Genomic DNA, 20,760 nt, shown 5'->3' with positions numbered 1-20,760 from the left:
GGCATGTCGAGAAGTAGAGCTATAGAACTAATGCACTTTGCGGAGGCAGCTTCTCGTCACTCTCCTTGCTTGCATGTCTTCTTTGTTTTTGGTTTCTGTATTAAGTGCTCACGTTGAACCACTGTTCTTCTTATTCGATATATTTGAAAGTCAATGCAGCATTTTTAGTCAACTTAGCCTAATGCCAGCTCAGACCCCTGCTCCTCTGGAATTGTGTATCTTTATCCCTCGAGTTTGCGTCCACTCCACACACTGCACTTGTCATTGTATTTGGTATTTGCCTCACTGTGTGCACCTCGACACCGTAACATGCTATAACCTTCCTTTCTAGTGCTCTGTGTGTTGGATTTGCAATGGCAACAATAATTGCAAACATTTCCTAAAGCACATGGGGTGCAAAATCAATGTACCTTTGCGGCAAGTGTTTGTTTTACTTCTTTTAAAAACACATACATTTGTCTGTGATTATTTTTCATTTGTTCAGATCCACTATAAATCCATGGCAATATGTGCATGAACAGTGACTGAACTTTCACACTCTTAAGGCCAAGAGTCAGTTCAGTCTCCAATGGGCAGTAACAGAAGATAATGCCCCTCTCCAATGGCTAGTCAGAGACAACAAAGAAAGTTGTGCTGCACCTCAAGGGTGCGAGTTAACCTTTAGGGAGGGGGGAGTCAATATATTCTATGCGTAAAACAATGAAAGTCAATCATGGTTTCATGCTTTGAAATATGTGAGTGACATATTTCACAAACAAAAAATTGAGGTCATAGTTAAGAAGGGAAGTAGAATTTCCATAACCTTTTTTTTTTTTTTTAATATGGAAAAAAAAACAAAGGAAGCGTTGCCATTGGATTTGTAAAATTCGGAATCTAATGACAGTTCTTGGAGGGAGGAGCTTTAGGATACCATGAACATTTCTATGGATGCTTCGCGGACTCCACAACTAGAAGTCATATTTTAAACTCAGTGCTATCTATGGCCGTCTTTGAATAACTGGGACAATAGTACAGACATGAGTGCAAAGTTTTGTAATGAGTCCAAGGACGTTCTTTAACCAAAATGCCTGGGGTAGCGGAAGTGAAATCCCATGAACTTTGACCTCTGATGTCATCCTGGGAAGTGATGTAATTTGGCCCCACTCCTAAGTGACATCATGGGATGCAATAGAACATGACCTTTCATCCCTCTAATGAGTCTAGCAATTACTGTATAACATTCCAGAAAGACAAATTGTTTGTTATTCCAATTCTTTCTTATTTAGAGTAACTGCTCAAACTGTTACACTTGTAGAACCCCCTGTCTTTTTTAAGAGGCCTCAACATAAATGCTAGCCACTCCAGAAACAAAGAGCCACATGGCACTGGCCACAGCCCAGGAGGTTCAATGATTAAAACATACATTTAAAAAGTGTGTTTTTGTCATTTTCTTTAGCGGTAGCAAGGGAGACAACAAGGGTAGCAAGGGAAACCTCGTGGTTGCACCAAAATAAAGGCCCACATTACACCAAAAAAGGCCTACATTAAGCAGTGTGCAGAATGCATATTATACACAGGAGTCGTAGACTGTGACTCAACTGTCTGAACTTTTCTGGTTGTGTTACCTTTGCAAATAAATAATGAAAGGAAAGCAACTCCTTTCAGTCTGTGGATATCTGCATTTACCAGTAATAACAGGAAACCTGGTTCGATCTTCACAGCACATATTTTGTAATGGTGCAAAGCTGTCACCACTGCAGTGTCCTCACTGTTCAAATTAAGTTTGCCCAATTGGTTTCTCTGTATGACCCTATGTGTAGCAGCCTAGATACTGTACTGTAGTACAGATAAGCTCTGCTCTATTGTTCAAGGACACTAACATATCATCACCACTTTCCCCCTTATCTTAATTTTTCGGGAATACATGATGATGTGCATTCTATCTGATCACAATATCGATGTGTCTGTTCTTTTGTCCTCAGGGGGATGTTCCTTCGATGAGCACTACAACCACTGTGGCTACAGCGTCGCGCTGGGGACCAATGGCTTTACCTGGGAGCAGGTCAATACTTGGGAGAAGCCTCCGGCTGATCCAGTCGTGCCTACAGGTAAGTGGAAGCAAGTTCATGCTGAATCAGGAGATCACATGATTGGCATCCACCAGATCAGCCAATCAGCACGTTTACGTACATCATTAGCATCGGTCAAAGATTAAATGCATCAGTAAATGTTTCACGCCATTATCCTGAAAAAAAGCATTATTTCGCAGTAGATGGCGTTGAGTGCAATTTGTTCATTTGCTGTTCATCTGAAATATTAAATCGAAAGAAAGAAAGAGAGTGAGAAAGAAAGAAAGAAAGAAAGAGAGAGAGAAAGAAAGAAAGAAAGAAAGAAAGAAAGAGAGAAAGAAAGAAAGAAAGAAAGAAAGAAAGAAAGAAAGAAAGAAAGAAAGAAAGAAAGAAAGAAAGAAAGAAAGAAAGAAAGAGCAAAAGAAAGAAAGAAAGAGCGAAAGAAAGAGCGAAAGAGCGAAAGAAAGAAAGAAAGAAAGAAAGAAAGAAAGAAAGAAAGAAAGAAAGAAAGAAAGAAAGAAAGAAAGAAAGAAAGAAAGAAAGAAAGAAAGAAAGAAAGAAAGAAAGAAAGAAAGAAAGAAAATGGACCGAATATCAATGTCTGGTTTTACACAGGTCCTGTTTTAAAGAAGTGTTTTTCAATTGGAGCACCCCATTGAAAAACAGTTTGTAAATCAGACTCGTGTATCCCGTTTTTAAGGTAGGTATGAATCCTATTCTAGAGTTGATCGTCTGAGTTCACACGAGAAGAGAAAGCTTAATAGGGAGAGTGGTAAGCAAATCAGGAAACCTTTGAAGCGGTTGTAGAGAATTGGAGATTCCGAATGGGATAAAGTGAAAGGCTCATTTTAGAAGGCACACTTGGATAATTTAGAAAACATGTCTAATTCCAAGAGGAGGTTTTGCTAATATCATTCCTGGTGACAACACTACTGGAGTGTGAGTCAAGCCACGGTCCAGGGTTATCAAGCAGCGTCCCCATCTTCGTAAATATCACTGGCCCAGTACTCTCAAGTAGCCCTACTCTCCCGTTCCACAAGAAGGTCAGAACATAACCGGGCACAACCATAATGCCATCTCTCTAGGGCAACAACCTGACCTGAGCTTCTCTGATGACGAGCAGAAACAGGTCTGCAGTGTGGCTCAACCTCCTCCTTATAAGTAGGACACAATAACATATTCTGCAACTTCTCCGATCAACCTGCATTACCTACCACCCAACTCGACCTCTCAAGCAAACTTGATAGCTAACGGCACCAGCAAATCTACTGTGAATCATTGATGGGTTCCCCTTCTTCTTTTCCGAGCTACTGAAACCAACGTCCAAGTCCCTTTTACAGACTCCAGGCTGTTGCTACAGCAAAGCAATGGAAGCCTCTGGGGTACAGCTCCCTTGGTTCCACAGCCGGTGCTTGCAGCGACAGCTCTAGCATTGTAGTCTACTACTTAATACAATCTATGCAAACAAGATCAGCAACAGCTTTGACCTCTGCATTGGCCTAATAGTATGGTCAGTATTGCAGAAACCTTGCAATGGTATCACTGTAATTAACACTAGGCGACAACAATGCCATAGTGCAAACCAGAACATCTATGAAAGCACTGTTATCCCCGGGCACTATTTGCTCTGGTCTTTGCAGTAGGGAAGGCTTTTCCTGTGCCAAAAATGCATTGCAATGCCATCATTTCTTCACCAGAGCACTTTATTTGGGTGCTAATTCCACGGTCACTGATACAATGTGTCTATGATGTGACCCTAAAACTCTGGAACACATACTGAATGTTCATCAAACTCAAATTCATGTGAAATTTAGGATGGTTCGGGGTTGACCAATTCACAAAACCTTTGTTATGTTATGTTATGCTACTTGGCATTTATATAGTGCCTTACATATCACTGGTATGACCTCAAAGCGCTGGTAGGTTAAACGCCCTCGGGAACCGCAGTTCAAGTCAGTAGAGAGAGAGAGTGTCGTATGGTGCGTGGGTGCACCTGATATGTGTGCAGCTGGTGTAGTTGTTGCATGATAGCTGCTTCATAGCGATAGGTGTGCTGAGGCAATCAGTTGGATATGTTCAGTCTGGTGGGTGGACACCCATACTGGATTCTGGCTGCGTTAGGCATGAGGAACGCCTATGCTAGCCGGAATGTGCTTCAGATAGTTGTGTTTTACTAGGGTGATGAGGTGTTTGTGGGGTCGTGTTTGTATGTGAACAGCTAGGCCGAATTATCAGGGGTATAGCTGTGTTATAGTTGAATGATGGTGTATAGAAGAGAGTGAGCATAGTGGTGTGATATGGTGCTTATCAGTAAAAGCGCCTGAGACCAGGCACATGAGCAGGACGGTGGGGACGTACATCGCGACATACATATATATATAGCGACAGTGTGGGTAGAGGTATATATGAGATACGGATATATATGGGGTTACCGGTACATAGTATATGTAGGGGAAACATCTGGGGATACAGTTACATAGCATATATAGGGGATACAGAACATGCTAGAGTTCACAGATTCATCCAAGTGTGGCACATGCTAACATTCACCTCCTATCTAGATGTGACATAGGCTAGCGTTCACAAATGCATCTAAGTATGGCACATGCTAACATTAACTTTTCAATCTAGATGTGGTGCAGGCTAGAGTTCACAAATTCATCTAAGTGTGACACATGCTATCATTCACAATTCCGTCTACATGTGGCTCAAGCAAAGTTAAGAATTTGGGCCAAGTGTGGCTAACATTAACAAAACTATCTAGGTGCGATGCAGGCTAGTGTTCACAATTTATTCCAAGTGTGGCACATGGTACATGCTATCATTCACTTTCTATCTAGATGCGACAGAGTCTGAAATTCAAAACTTCATCTAAGTGTGGCAAATGCTATCATTCACAATTCTATCTAGATGCGACCCTGGCATTTGTGTGGGGATTTAGGCCAATGAGTTCAAGTCAGGAGGTCTCTGTGAAGTAGCAAAGGCAGTCGTGCCCTGACGGGCATTGGAACAAGTTATAGGCCCGAGCAACGTGAGGGCCCTGGTAATTCAAACACTCACTATATATATCCGCCATGAAAATGGAAGGTGGGGTTACTTGCGGCGGCCCACTTCCATTTCCATGGGAGAGTGGGATACGGGAACAGCTTTTCGGTGCTGTCCAATGTAAGGGAAACCAAGGTGAGTGGCAGCCAGGGAGCGGTGGGGGAAGTATAGGCGGATTGCAGTGGGTAGCGGAATTGTGAGGAAGATGGCAGAGCGGATGCGAGTAGCTTACCATTTGCTTGGAAAACGGGTTTGAATTGTGAGATTCAGTCCGTGATATGAGCAACCGAATTGGGTGCTGCACCTGCCCTGGAGGCTACCATTGATTATTGTATTTCAGTGGCAATGATTGTCACCTGGTCAAGAATCTTGTCATCATCAACCTCTCTGAGAGTGACCAGTAGCCCATTGTGTAAGAATTTAAAGTATGGTGTGTAGCTGGTAGTATACCTATTGCAGCCCGAGGTCAACCTGGGGACATTTTTATTTGTCAACAATAAATGGTCTGATCCTGGATGTGGTTCTAGAAGAGCCAGTGAGGCTACAATGTAAGTAATTAAACAGCTGCCTGGGGAACTCAATCCAGCTTCAGATGCTACATGGGTTCCTTCGGGGAGTTCTTGGAGGAAATCAGACCCCTGTTTATCACCCATCAAAACATTGTTAGGATTCTAGGAAGGAAACATTGGGAAAAATGTTCTCAAGCACATTTAGGCTGCCCAAGGTTGAAGGTCTTGACACAATTGATTGAGAGCATAAGAACACTCAACCAAACTCAGAAGGTTAGTATGTCACAGCACTTCGATGGAGTTTGTGGTGGTCACTTGGTTGGGATTAGGGCGAATGAAGTAATAGTGCCAATCCCCCCTTAGAGATATGACATTGCAATCATCCTGTTCAATTAATTGTAAGTAAATAATCTTATACATTGTTGATTAATTTCTAATACAGCAATGTGTTTCAATTATTGAATTCATATACGTTGGTACAGATTAATCACCCCAAGGAAGAAGTTGCTCTATTTAAGCCGTTTCGCCGAAACCTGTTTGCATGTGGCATTTTGGATTTCAATGGACGACAGGCTTTTGTAACAAGTTGGTACGCAATATTGATGAGAGAGAAATAAACACATTCATAAAGAAGTACTTTCATGTTTAATCAGTTGAATTCAAAAGAGAAGCATTTACACTTTGAAAGAGTTGGCTCCATGAATCATTGATTAGTATGAGATTCAATTCAGAGAACTTCTATAGGGTTTTATCATTATGAACTGATGTAATACATTTGTATTCTGTGTGATATATGTTAGTAACAATTTCTAGTTATGTATTTTTTATTTGGTTTAATATACATATAGCTATATAGCCTTGTATTTACAACATAAAACATCCAGCAGTGCATAACATGTGTTAGCTTTAATATGTGTGAGGACATTGCTGCATTTTGATATAGTTTATATAACGCATTCATTATTAAATGGAAATTATTGAAAATGTGTTCGAATGATACCACTGACTGATTCTCTCATTGACCTACACATCCATGTGCACAGCGCAGTCACCGACCATTCCCTGGTCTCAGTTCTCCATGTCCATAGCACCATGGTCCCTTCCGTCGAATTACTCAGTGACCCTCTCCATTGTCTCGCCCATCTAAGCTGTAGCACCAGAATTCCACCCCCATGAACCCCAATGCCCCACCTCGCAAAGCTCAGAGCACCCTACTAGCCTCCCACCAATTCTCTCCAGGTCTCAGCCCCCCATTCCCCTCAATGTCTCACTACTCTGTGCCTACAGCACTATAGTTACTTCCTTGATCCCCTTGACACCTAGCCTCTAGCCTCTATAGCAGCATCACCAGTCCCTTCATCCTGTGCCTATCTTACCCCATCCGTGCCTTTCTCTCCCGGTGGAACTGCTAAGTGGTACGCATCCTCACCCCTGCAAACAAGGAAAGGTGCCTTATTGAAGTGTGACACACAGAGGTCTACCTCTGTGTAATACTAACAAAAGGTTTTGTTTTGTATAAGCAGGCTGACACCTATCAAGGGCAGATGCTGAAGTCCTAGCAGGCTTTTCATGCCATTCACCATGTCTGTTTCTTTCAAGTCTTTTCTTTTATTTCTGGGATGGGACAGACGCAGACACAAGTGTTAAAGACCCCTCCTTCTCTGTTAAGTCACATCTCTCTGGGAGGGGGCCATTAGCATTCCAAAGCCCCTCACCCTGTGTGTACTCCACTGTGAATACCTTCACCATATAAGCCTTTTTTTAACTTACAAAGGCTGACTAGTCTGTGATGTGTCTAATCGCTTGACATATAAACTGTGTTAACAATGTTTTTGCGTGCTTGCACATTTTGTTCACATGTTACTTGTGTGAAACAGTGACTTCTGTGGTGTGGGTACAAAAGGGCAGTATTCAGCAATGTCTGGTTGTCTCTTAGAAGTCCAGACATTATCAAGCATAAGGCAGCATGCAGAGATGCCTGGCTGTCTCTGGGAAGGCCAGACATTATCAAGCATAAGGAAGTATGCAGCAATGTCTGGCTGTCTCTGGGGAGGCTAGACATTATCAAGCATAAGGAAGTATGCAGCAATGTCTGGCTGTCTCTGGGGAGGCTAGACATTATCAAGCATAAGGAAGTATGCAGAGAGGTCTTGTTGTCTCTTGGAAGGCCAGACATGATCAAGCATAACACAGTATGCAGAGATGTCTGGTTGTCTCTTGGAAGGCCTGACATTATCAAGCATAATGAAGTATGCAGCGATGTCTGGCTGTCTATGGGGAGGCTAGACATTGTCAAGCATAAGGAAGTATGCAGAGAGGTCTGGTTGTCTCTTGGAAGGCCAGCCATTATGAAGCATAACACAGCATGCAGAGATGTCTGGTTGTCTCTTGGAAGGCCAGACATTATCAAGCATAAGGCAGCATGCAGAGATGTCTGGTTGTCTCTGGGAAGGCTAGACATTATGAAGCATAAGGCAGTATGCAGAGATGTCTGGTTGTCTTTTGGAAGGCCAGACATTATGAGGCATAAGGGTGTTGTGATTGTTTTACTGACTCCTTGATTTCAGAAATAAGTAGTGTTTAAAATGAATGTTGAGAACAAGGAAAGGGGGCTTGTTAAATGAATGGGGACGAGCATGGGTACAACTTTCGGCTGAGAGTGCCACCACAGGCTCTCTCTCCTGAGTGATTGGGGTTCTTGCCCTTAGCGTGGAATGCGCACAGCACATCACTAGTGCCGCGGTGACTCATCCCTCGCTCTGCACATTTTGACAAGAAAATAAAGGCAATTACATCCCCGAATCTTTTTAAAAAACGAAGCACGAAAAGGCTACGGCTTTTCAAATAATATGCCAGGCTTACTTGCGATGTTCTAGTCCCCACTGAGCTGCTCCCTGCGCATGCTTGATCTGCCGCACATGTTTAATGTTGGAAGGCGTGATGTGTACGAAGAGCTTCGGCAGCTGTGTGTGTGTTGTGTTCATGATCTGTATACACGCCTAGCACTCCCAACTCGTGGACAAAGCGTTGATTTTCACGTGTATGTGTTAGGTTTCAGGGATCCATGTTAAAGTGTTCCATATTGCATCTAGCCTCTTCCTCATGTTCCATATCCTGAATCAAACACCATCCATGAACTGCCCAAACACGCGCCTGTGTATAGGCGCTTTATCAATGAACAATACAATACCGAAAATGGGGCCAGGTCATAAAGCCACCACCAAAGAGTACCTGTTGGCTGGTCCGACAGCACAGCGAGTAGAGCGCTTGCTTTGACATCCGTGCAGAGCCTGCTGGCGCAGGATTGGCTCCCGGCAGGGCTAAACTCAGCCTTTCATCCTTCCGAGGTTGAAAAATGAGCACCACACACCGTGGCTAATAAGAAGCAGTGCTCAGATGGCTGAGGGTTCGTAGGGCTATATAAATGCTAAATTATTATTATCTGCACTGCACCCTTTTCATTATAAATGATAAAACAAAAGTAGCTGATCCTATTGATTCCAGCTGGAGCTGCTATGAGCAAACATCTAGGACAGGTCTAAATCCTCCAGCTCGGCCATCCAGTATCCCAGACAGCAGGGGCGTTGCTAGGGGGGGCTGAGGGGGCTATAGCCCCTGATCTTTTGGTTGTAGCCCCGGATAGAATCTCAGGAGCTACAGCCAAAAGACTAGCTAGCCCCCAGTCCCAACAGTTCCGACATCAGCGTAGCCCGGGTCTTTTCCAGACCTAGCAACTCCCCTGCCAGACAGTCCACTCCTGAAGAAGGCGTGGCTCCACTTCCTCCCAAGACGCCATTACCCGCTGCTAGAAGAAGCAAATTTCAGCCTCACAAGCATTTTAGATCAGACTCCCAATGACCCGTTTCTGTTACAACATCTAAATACATCCCAAAAATGTGATAGGTAGAAACCTTTAGCATACTCTTAAACGGTGTAAATCCTTCAGCACTGCTATTCATTGCATCCGTTTTAAGCCTGCTGTGCCTTGGCAAAAGTGGAACCATATTAAATACTGGTAACTTTCGTGATATGGGTATGCCCAGAAATGGGTGTCCAGCTTCCTGTTAAAAAAAAAAAAAGCGACACCTCACGAATGATACCTCAGGACCAAGAAAAGTCTCTAGAGTTGCTTGTGGCCCAATGCAGATTGGACATGGCCTATCAGCTCGGGCTGCACTAGCTATTCGGGGGCAACAATATTCCTGATTTGCATTTGGCATTCCATGTCTGCAATGGCACAGGGAGCTGGACAATGACAGAATCAGTAGCTACCCAGAGCAGTTGTCAGTAGTCGCTAGTGGCTTAATCGATTCGAATCTTTCCACCCATTGCTTTTAGTTCTTTCTATCCATTGTATTTTAGATATGCACATGTTACAGGTCGAAAACGTCATACTGGACACTCATTTCCAAACTCTGCGTGTGCTCAGCATCTGACAGCATTCTAGAAGGAGACAGTGCGGTATCGACGTTTCCAGTGCCACCCAACTGACCCAAAGACTGCTTAAAGGCAGGAAAGCAGCAGTAGGATGTACATGATAACCATCGTTGTGCATCCATATACGTCAACTTGGTATCCAGTAATTATAACGAATACAAGACAGAGAGTGAATATCGAACACATATCAAATTTGTATTTAGAATACATATGGCAGTGGAGTAAGGGGTTAAAACGGGTAGGGAGGGGTTTGAGGTGGGTTTAAAAGTATGAGGAAAGGGGGCTTGGGTAGTGGACACCCGAAATTTAAAAAATCAAAATGTTTTCACCATTAAAGTTTTGTCGTAAATTCATTCTCTGTAATTTCCTTCGTTAATATCACATAGAACCGGTCAACTTGTGTGCATGCAAGCTACTATCTCTATCACTAGGCACATTCCTCATTAGGCTCGTGACCCCTTAATTTAGCCACTGGTGTCCCTAAGCTACAACTGAATGCTTCTTCAGATGAAACACACATTTTCTTCAGTTATCTAAATTCTTACACATTTTGATGTGCAACATTGGCCATGTCCTAACACCAAAAAGCAGAATGCATGTTATTATCCAATACAACCTCTGGACAAGTTTCTACAGATGTCTACACCAGAGATAGGCGTGCAGCTTTTTAGGGAGAATTCTCATTCTATGGCTTATTTCCCTTACCTATAGAGTCCCCCAGCAGCTTTCCTGGATTTGAAGGTTTTTTTTTTCTTTCTCCTGCTAAGAGTGTGACTCTTTTTCCCACTCTTAGGCATATTTGCTATGTGTGTTCTAGGCTATTTTTTGTGTTTAATGTCTATGGGGTTTTTCTCAACCTCATAGGAACCATCTTTATACACATGTGTTACACAGCACCCTCCGTGCAGTCACACAGGGGTGTTGTAGCGACCCACAAACATAGACTCCATACCCTGGGACTGACTACTGTCTCCAAGGGCATGTAAAGTCCCCATTTACTTTACTAGTCAATCTTTATGAGCAAAACCAGTACAACCCATCTTACTATGGAGGTACAGGCAAGGGTTAATAGTTTTTCCCTTATGTTCATTTTCAAGAGGGCACCGTACAGTCCCTCTCTCAAAAAGTTTCTGGCTGGTTGCAGTGGTTACTACCAAAAATATTCGATCACAAATATTTCTCTATGGGATTCTCCCATTGTTCGAGGCTACTACATTTACTGACAGCCTCTAACATACAGCCAGTTTATTTTTATATTAACTTTACTCCGGTAGGTTTTATTTGCCAGAACTTTTATATAAATTCTTTCTTGTGTCTTTCTCTAAGATCCTAACCCAGGTCGGGGATCCTTTTTTCGTCCTTTTGGTGGGCGTCTGCCAAGAAGCCTTCCTTTCAGCGCCACTGAGTGTGGGGTGGACCCATTGTGTGGGAGGGGGAGTAGGACCCCTGTACAGGGTTGCCTCAGCAACCCATGTTGCACTCTACCCTGATAGGCTGGAGGGTCTCCCGCCAGGATGACCACTCCACTGTGTAAGTGACAGTGGGCTGTATGAATGGGGATCTTTTTGCATAAAAGCAGGGTCCTGAGGACTGGAAGAGCAAGACGTCGCCACTGGAACTAAGAAGCCGAAAAGGAGAGAAGCCAAAGACATCTGCATCAACTGAACCACCAGTGAAGCCCTGCTGCAGCGTTTCACCACTTTTCTCCACACGATGAGAGAGAAGATCTTCATCTGCAAGAGTCTTCTTCCCTTGAGCTGGTGGGGCCAACCAGTTTGCCAATTGCCTTCCAGGACCTGCCTTGGTCGAATCGCCAGTGCCCTACACTCGGAGACCGGAGAGCCAGGCACCCGTCCACCCGGACCGCGATTTAAAGGAGCGTACCTTATATTTTGTTTGGCAGCAACGCGGCTGGTTTCATCCCTGGGCAGTGCAGTAACTCGAACCTTCCTCCACGACGAGAGCCTCTCTTCCTCTGCTGGATCTCCTGAACTGCAGGAACTGCCAGGAACAATCATCGCTGCAGGAGCATCTTCTACATTTTAAGGTACTTTGTTCCGCCAGGCCTCCCTTTTCGTTTGGTAGCACTAAAGGTGTTTTAAATCCTTTACCTACCTGTTGGGTTGGCCGCCCCTATCCTCTAATTTTGTCTTTCACCTCCTGCAACCATCTTTTTGAATCGTTTAATAAAGACTTGACTGCAGCTACAAGAACATTTTCCTACTGGGCTCTTTGCCCTATACCACTGACTCTGGCACAGGCCTATTGACTCTGGCTAAATCTGTTACAACTGCCTTCTCTACATTGCTTCTCACCTAGAAATGTGTTGGTACACCTAACTCTTATAACCACCTTTCCTTCCCACTTTTTAAACTTGTGAAGTGCCATTTTGCTTGGTTTTCACCTCAGTATTATAAATGCGAAAGTACTGCCTTGCCTAAACTTGTTCACAATCTTATTATTAGTCTGACTGCTTAGCCACAGCCGCCAACTAAATATTTGTGGTACAGACTGATATCAAAGGTGATTTTATTGTTCATTTCTGTAGTCTTAATCTTCTGTAGTGCTCCCTAAGGGAACTGCACAGTATTCTCATGACCTCTCATGACCTCTTAACTTAAACACTGGTGACCCTAAGCTACAACTGAATGCTTCTTCAGATGAAACACACATTTTCTTCAGTTACCTAAATTCTTACACATTTTGTTGTGTCCTAACAGCAAAAAGTAGAATGCATGTTATTATCCAATACCACCTCTGGACAGGTTTCTACAGATGTCTACACCAGAGATAGGCATGCGGCTCACCCCAATTCCAAAAGTCTCCATTCATTATGCACTATTGTGTGAATAACTACCTTCCATGTATCCATTTTTAAAGATAAAGTAAGAATAACTGTGCCTGATGCATGAGGATACATCCATGACTATCTACCTCCAGCCCCAAAGACCAGACAACATAGGGCATTCAGTATCAAACCATCAACTTGAGAAATGATAGAAACCATAACCTTTCAGATATCATTACATCAGTTATTGAAGAGGATAGAAAGTGAAGGTGAAATAAGTGGTGTTCTAATTGTAGGAATAAGTCAGTGGTAATAGATGAAAACTACGTACCTGCTCTTCTTCAGCATCACTCCACCCAGCTAATAGCCCCAATGGAAAGCCAGGCTTTGCCACTGTTGTCCATAAGCTTTCCCTATGTCTCTTTGCCATAATTTACCCTCTAAGCTCAGGTCATTGACAACCTTGTCCATACTGGTCATGGCGGTCAAGTCCCGGAGGCAGCATTAGAGGTCTACTCATGGTTACATTTAGACGTTGCTTAAGAGTTGAGGTCTCCCATCAATAGGGCTTTATTCACCCAATATTCATGGGCAGTGTTTTTCACTAAGGAAAAATGCATACATGTATGACATGGTCGCTCAGGAGTGCACTAGGTCTTTTATTAACCTCATACACATGTTAATGTGTCATCCCATTCCAAAAGTGTCTTGGCCTACGCTCACTCAAAGAATTCCATAATCACTCCAGTGTTGACCCTGTGACACCTCCAGCATGGCTACTGTCCTGATAGGTAAACTATGGTCATGTTTTTAGGACTCCAGTATATTTATATCATTGAGTCAGTAGCAGTTAAAGTTTGGGGCTCATCTTAGGTATGTTTTCCAGGATTTTCACCAATACTTTTCTGTATAAGATCGACTTCAGAGTCGCTCATGAATTTTTCCAGGAAGAGAGTTTTTGCATCGTTAAGGTGTTTATAGACGATATTGGAAGCATTGGGAATATTTCCATCTCTTTTTCTTATGTCACCCATTTCTCTTAATAGACATTATAATTACAATAATTATTTATTTATAACACGCTTAATACCCAGAGGTTTCTAAGCGTGGACACGAGATTGAACACCTGTTTTGCTCCACATTGTCTTGCTTCCAAGAAAAACGTGTTGCCCCTGAGCTATCCTCCCGAGACGGGAGATGGTAGACCAGAGAGGGCAATGATGATACAATTTCAGATGTAGGACTAGCACTTTAGGGAGCTTAGTTTCTTTCTGGAGCACCTACAAAGGACTTCCTGTTCATTGGCTTTCAGTCAGCCAACCAGATTCGTGTAGCAGATGCATACCTCAATCGTTTATCTCATTTCACACCTCTGCTGTGATGTTTTCTGAGGAATCAGTGTACCCTCATTGAAAGGATGCAGAGGCCTCATGAGGGTTGATGTGATGCAGAATATAGTTCTCTTCAATTCCATTAATTATGGGATATCCCTAATTTTGGAATTCCCGCCCACAACAACAAATGTCATAATCCAAGCATATGTGTGAGCTTAAATGTCCATGTCAAATTATGCCAAGGAGACCACACTGACAATAGCACCTCAATGTAGGAACAATATACTGTGTCCAGCATTTCTTCCCTAGATGACGCCCCATTCCTTTTATGTGTGTTTGGACAGTGGTATGCCATCCCCTGTTGCCCCTCTTATGTAGTCGGCAGGGGTGAATGCAGCTAGCATCAAATGCAATGATCTCTTTATGATCGTACCAGAAACAAGCTAGACATCCAAAGAAAGAATTTCTTTCATAAGGAAACAATCTTAGACCTTGAACATCAGTACAATTGTCCCCTGGGACATGTAGGTCAACATTTTTGGGTTCATAACGTGGGGCATCAGTGCCATTATCTTAAATGATTTCTCCCAACAACGCACCTTATTTCATTCTATCTGAGCTTTAGCCTCTGGATGCCTCTTACTGACACCTGGCCTTAAGTCCCCCCTTTTCTCAACATTGTATTTTAGGCATTTTTCATTCCATTCCTGTAGTTGGGGATTGACCAGTCCAAAGGTCCTACATCCAAGTGAACTCCATAGGCTTTAGTGTCCATTTGTGTGCTCTCCCTTTTTAAAGAATATCGACAAGGGACTATCAAATTGGGGGAAAAACATAAACAAACACACACACACACACACACCCCAAACACACACTACCTGGCTTGTGTCAAAAGTAACAGTGATTTAAATGATCTAGGGCTAGCCAGGCTCACGAATAGCAGGATCCAACATGTTCCATTGGGACTGGGCACTGCAGGACCCCATAACCTGATGGCTCTGCACTAAAATCCTTGAATAATAATTTGAATTACAATAATGCTCTTGCCCTGCAAATTGCTCTATTTACCATCTTTGGAATGCCATCACCATCAGACATTTGGAGTTAAACTAGATGCTTTGTCATACTCCTAGGAGAAAAATATAATATAGAGAATGCGTTGATTTATTTTCTCGACATAACATTTTATGTCATTAGACCAATTTAATAATGAAGGCATGCAAATCATAGATTTCCCTCAAAGTAAATGGTTGTCTGGGATGTGCATTGACCTATTTTAGTTTATCTTTATTTTTATAGTTTTATATTTTTATTTTACTTGTTTTTTTACTATTGATTGATTGTATCACAATTAACACACTACCTAAATGGACTCTGCTCCCATGTGTGCCAGGTGCAAAGAATTGACTCTCTGTGATCCCAGGCAAGGCTCTCCCAGGGATTAATGTGTACCAGGGCAAAATATTTGTGGAGGTCCCCATGCTACTTTTTGGACTGCACCAGTTTCAGCGAGACTAGGAGATGTGCAAAAATATACCTTTGAATTTATCTGTGAAGGGCTATGTTGACAAAGCCCTCTGGATGCAGCTGGGTTCAGCTAAACTCTTGTTTTTAGTCCATTGCACGCAAGAAGGGTAAATCTGGAGACTGAACATAGTAAAAATCCTGCAATGGTCATGTAATGTTTGCCCAACATATGTCAGCTTCTACCAATATCTAGGTTCACGAACCATGAGCCTGTCTTGTATATTCGAGTCAGATGCAATAGCCCCTCACAGAAGGCTTCCTTATTTCATGTGTATTTTGGCTTTCTCTAATGTGCTATATGCAAGGAAGTACACCTGGAGAGTTGTATTTGTCTGAAGGCCAGGTAGACTGGATGCCCAGACTCAGATCTTCTTATGCTACGTAAACTTGACTCTTTTATGATTCTGAGGCCAATCGTTTTGTCCAAGACTACTCCATATTTTGATCTTACCGTGGCCAGATTCCTATATCCTGTTAGAATTGTTGGTACGATATGTATATGTATATTACTTCTTGTCAGACTCACTCCTACTTCTAAGCGAGGTAAAACAAATATTAATTACTACCAAATGTAATGGTGCTTAATATATCAACTTCACAAGGATGAAGGGCTGAGTCAGCCCTGCTGAAATTTGAACTTGGAAAATGCAGGTTGGCACATGTTGGAGTTGAGCTTCTAACTTGCTGAGCTGTCCAATTGCGACACCGTATGCTAATGAATGAACTGTGCAGCTAAAACAAAACATTTTTCCAAACATCTACCCACCATCCCCTAACCCTTCAGTTATTTTTAAAACAAAATATAACACTATTATTGTTACGTTTACTAGTGGGTCAGGACATATTGCTCATGTTTCTAAGCACTATAATAATAAGTCTTATATTAATGATAAACATATCCCCAGAGCCACTGCATTACCAGATGGTGTGACCATTTAAAGAGAAATAGCTTGTAAGATGGCTCAGCAGGTTCCGTGTTCACTGCTGGGATCTCATGCGTGATCTGACGGTCACAAGTTTGAATGCTAGTAAGGTCTACTTAACCTTTCCTGAGGTCAACAAATTACCTTTAATTTCAGTTGCTGGGTAATTACAATTGTATGTAAATGTGCTTTGTTGAAAGCACAATAATTATTTATTATAAATGCCTGCATGTTAGCATCAATAAATCCCAAGACTCAGAATAATGTCAAAGTCCTAAATTAGTGTCAATGTATTTGTGAATTCTCTGACATGCCTGCATAAGAATCATATCCAAGTGTTTTTTTGCTTCTTTGAGATATACACACATCTGATGTTATACTAGCATATCCGAAGATGAATGAGAATGGATTATAAATCTATTGACAGTGAGATGATGAAACCTGTATGCATGTGCGTATATGTAGGTGTATTACACAACCTGTGGTAGCAGCCGTGTAGTTATGGTTAAGTTGCTCAACTCATAGGAAGAACACTTTTTCGGAGGCTTATAACTTTGCTCCCCCTAGACAAATGCTTACCAAACCTTGCAAAAAAAATATATGGCCAGCTCTTAATTTATGTGGCAAGTTTGGTGAGGTTTTGTCGGGGGGGGCAAAGTTATAGGGGGTCCCACATTCTTTCTTTTTTCCATAGACATTATGGAAACAAATTTTGCTCACCCCTATAGCCCAAACCGCTGGATGGATTTTCACCAAATTTGCACCAGCAGCGGTGGCTTGGTCCTGAAAGTGTGCTTTTGTACATTTGGTGTAAATATGTACAGTATTTCTTTTTAAAACAACCAAAAAGTAGGTCCAAACAAATTAGCGATATCTGGTACTGCTTCGCTGACCCTGTTCCCTGTTCGGTCCGCGGACAGGCATCCTATTAGCCTAGAGGGTGTCGTGATGTCCGCGGACATTGGACATGCCGACTGATTGGATGGTGAAAAGCATGAAGTGCGTCAGATTTTTGAGAAAGCGCGCCATATTGGATTTGCGGACATCGCGGTAGAAACATATAAAGAAACACAACATTGCACTTGTAAAACCTATCAAACAATCTCTGGGGAGGAGAGGGGTGATGAGGATGGGATTGGATATGGCCATAAGAAACCAAAAAATGTGTGTTTTGCATTCCCAAAAGTCCGCAAACAGTGCAAATGTTCGAGGACATCAATCCCTATTTATGCATTACAGGGTTGGTGAAAAGCAGTTCTTGGATGGCTTATAACGTTGGCACCACACAATTAAACTGCATGAAATCTTGGAATTGTATTCTAAACTTGATTCTGGATGGTTTTGGAACATGTGGAGCTGTTTTGTCAAGAGGGAACACATTTAGAGGGGGCGTCCCAAAATATTGTACAGGCTTATAAATGTGGTGCCATTTGACAAATCTGCACAAAGGTTTGCAAAACAATTTTAAATCTACATATAAACGTTTTGGTAAAGTTTGGTGGGATTTTCTCAAGAGGAGGATAAATTAGAAGGGGGTCTCAACATTTTTAGATGGTTTATAACTTTGTTGCCATTTGATGAATGTGGACAAATGTTTTCAGAAAGATTATAGACCCAACCTTCAATGTCGGTGTAAAGACAGAATGGATGGTCCATGATCAATAAATACCCTAGTATTGATAATAATAATAATAATAATAATAATAATAATAATAATAATAATAATAATAATCACAAGGAAATACCTCACAACCATGTTTCTGCTCTCCTGTATGATTGCTGAATTCCTGCTGTAATCCTATATATTAAACTTGATGGAACCGTGTAAGCTATTTCTAAGTTTCTGTGGAGAGTGCCGGCTCCCACCGGGGTGTATTCTACGCTCCTTAATATTTTAAAATAATACATTTCTCTTGATAGCTCTGCGTCTGTGACATTCACTGGCATACTTCTCAGTGAAGCCCCAGTCGGGCTTGCTGGGGGCTCAACGTGTTCCCTCTCCGATCCCCATAGGGTTTGAAAAGCCAATTTATTTGTCCTTGTTTCCGGATCTGAATTCTGCGAGGGCAGAAGAAAGAGCTCAGCTTTAATTGAAATTTCTGTCTCTAGGAGCCAGGGGAAGGGCCAGCTCCTCGGCTGCTGCATCTGTGGCAGCCTAGCACAGGCGGCTTTGAACTTTATTTGAATTCTCCGGGGCACGCTAATGAGTGCTGTCGAGACTTTGCAAACTTTTAGCCCTGACGATATTAATTAGCCGGCAGTTTTCCAAGCAGCCGAGCATCTCAGTGTCTGCTTTTTGGGATCCACCTTAAGGGCCAAGACAATTCAGAATCGTCACCAGGGCCTATAACTAAAAAAAAACCCAACATTATTCTAGAAAAAAAAGCAAAGAAATGGCATAGAGTACTTCTTCTGTTGCAAAGAAGAATAAAAAACAATAAATAAATACATAAATAAATAAATGATGATTAGGTTGTTTTATATTTTATTTTTTAAACACGAAAGACCATTGTGTGTATGACGCATTTCAAATGTGCATACATTTTATTTTGCAATTGTTCATCTGCTGGTGTGGTAGAGCTTAGCAGTCTGATTCTATCAACACTTAGGATAATTATGTTGGGGGCAGGGGGATCCATCTGACACTAATCCAGCAGTGACCTCGTGTGGGCAGAAGGAGTAAGACATGGCCTGGGGTACTAGCGCAGGGGTACGGTTCGGCTTTTGTGGTGACAGAGGGCACACAGAGCAGCTGCACTGTTTAGGAGGGAGTGTTGGGCACTTGTGTCTCTGACATTTTTCCTCAGACTTATTACCAACTTGTGTAAAGGCTCTAAATGTATGAGCACAATTAAGTCAACACTCCTCCTCAGAGAAAAAACCCGACAGCCTCCCTCCTCCTTTCTCTCATTTGTAGTTTATGTGCTCTTAATGATGTGAGGTGGTACCTTCCCTTAATCCAGGACACCCCATGTGGCGAACAGCCCACCTTGTGCATATGTACATTTCTGAGAGCCCCTCCATACGCTTAAAAGGACAGGCCAAAATATCTGGATGAATAAAGAGTGTCTGTGTTTGCCCTGGCCCTAATATTTAGCTGTGCCACAAGCAAGGAAATCAACCCAGACAGTTAGCTAGCAGGGGGCCAGAGAGACTGCACATTTAAGATTACAGTCTTATTAGAAAGTACATCAAACCCCCACCCCACAAACTCATTAATTTCACTGCTAACGCACTGCTCTTCACTATCCTGTAGCTGTTGCACCATGTCCACTTTTTTAGGCCAAGGTCCCATACATTTTATGAGGAATCCACGCTCCATCTTTCATCATTTCTGCTCCTCATTTCATTGTGAAGAATCCACTCCAGTGTTGCAGCATCACTCTGATACCGAAGGCATGGTGCAGTCTCTAAACGAGGAGGGTTGTAGCTGTTGGCGTGAGAGGGTAATTTCATTTTCGAGTGTGTGAGAAGAGGTTCAGGCTTCTGGTAGATGGCGGGGTAGACCTTTGGGCAAAATGAGCATGGATTCTGGCCCCTGCACGAACCAATGATAGCAGGGTAGACCTCTGGGCAAGATGAAAAGTCATTCTGACTCCTGCGCGGACCAATGCCTGATAAGTGCCTGATGAAAGCCTTGCCTCGCCCTCGACGGGCCAAAATACCAGCAAGCCATTGTGCATAGCACCTGGGCATGTTAGAGGGCTGTTTGAGACTTCTGTGAGCCTGCTAATCAACATACGCAGGAAGGTGAAATGGGTGACTGTGTTCCTCAAATTTCAAGCTGGACTTCCACTGAACATTAAGTTCTTGCCTCCCTTAAACCTCAGCAGCGTATGGTACTGTCGGAGATATATGAGATTTCTCACTGCTCCTTTTCCTCGTCTTCCATCTCGCAGATGATTTTGTTATTCCTCATGGGGTACAATATATCTATGAGAGAGAGAGAGAGAGAGAGAGAGAGAGAGAGAGAGAGAGAGAGAGAGAGAGAGAGAGGGGGTGGGGGAGGGGCATAGGGAGCAAGGGGAGTGGGACCTGTCTGCAACTGGCCTGGGATAGGAGTGCATGATTGAAGGATGTTTTGCCCTGTAAGGCCTACTCCCACCTTCCCCTGACTAACTGACCCCCTAGCATCTCCTGCCACGTTAC

The 20,760-nt window shown here is 42.7% G+C and overlaps 1 protein-coding gene across 19 annotated transcripts in view; it reads left to right on the top strand.

Moving 5' to 3' along the window:
* Positions 1-20,760, top strand: part of PTPRT (protein tyrosine phosphatase receptor type T) — a 2,174,878-nt gene that overhangs the window by 428,511 nt on the left and 1,725,607 nt on the right. For all 19 annotated transcript variants that reach the window (XM_069652359.1, XM_069652348.1, XM_069652364.1 and 16 more), the window contains exon 2: positions 1,962-2,087. In XM_069652359.1, the coding sequence (XP_069508460.1) occupies positions 1,962-2,087 (126 nt within the window). The remainder of the gene's footprint in view (positions 1-1,961; positions 2,088-20,760) is intronic.

The sequence above is a fragment of the Ambystoma mexicanum genome, chromosome 3p (assembly GCF_040938575.1).
Source record: "Ambystoma mexicanum isolate Mex_15411 chromosome 3p, UKY_AmexF1_1, whole genome shotgun sequence".
Taxonomy (NCBI): Eukaryota; Metazoa; Chordata; class Amphibia; order Caudata; family Ambystomatidae; genus Ambystoma; species Ambystoma mexicanum.
Note: the sequence above shows the minus strand (reverse complement) of the source record. Positions and strands in the feature narration are given on the sequence as shown.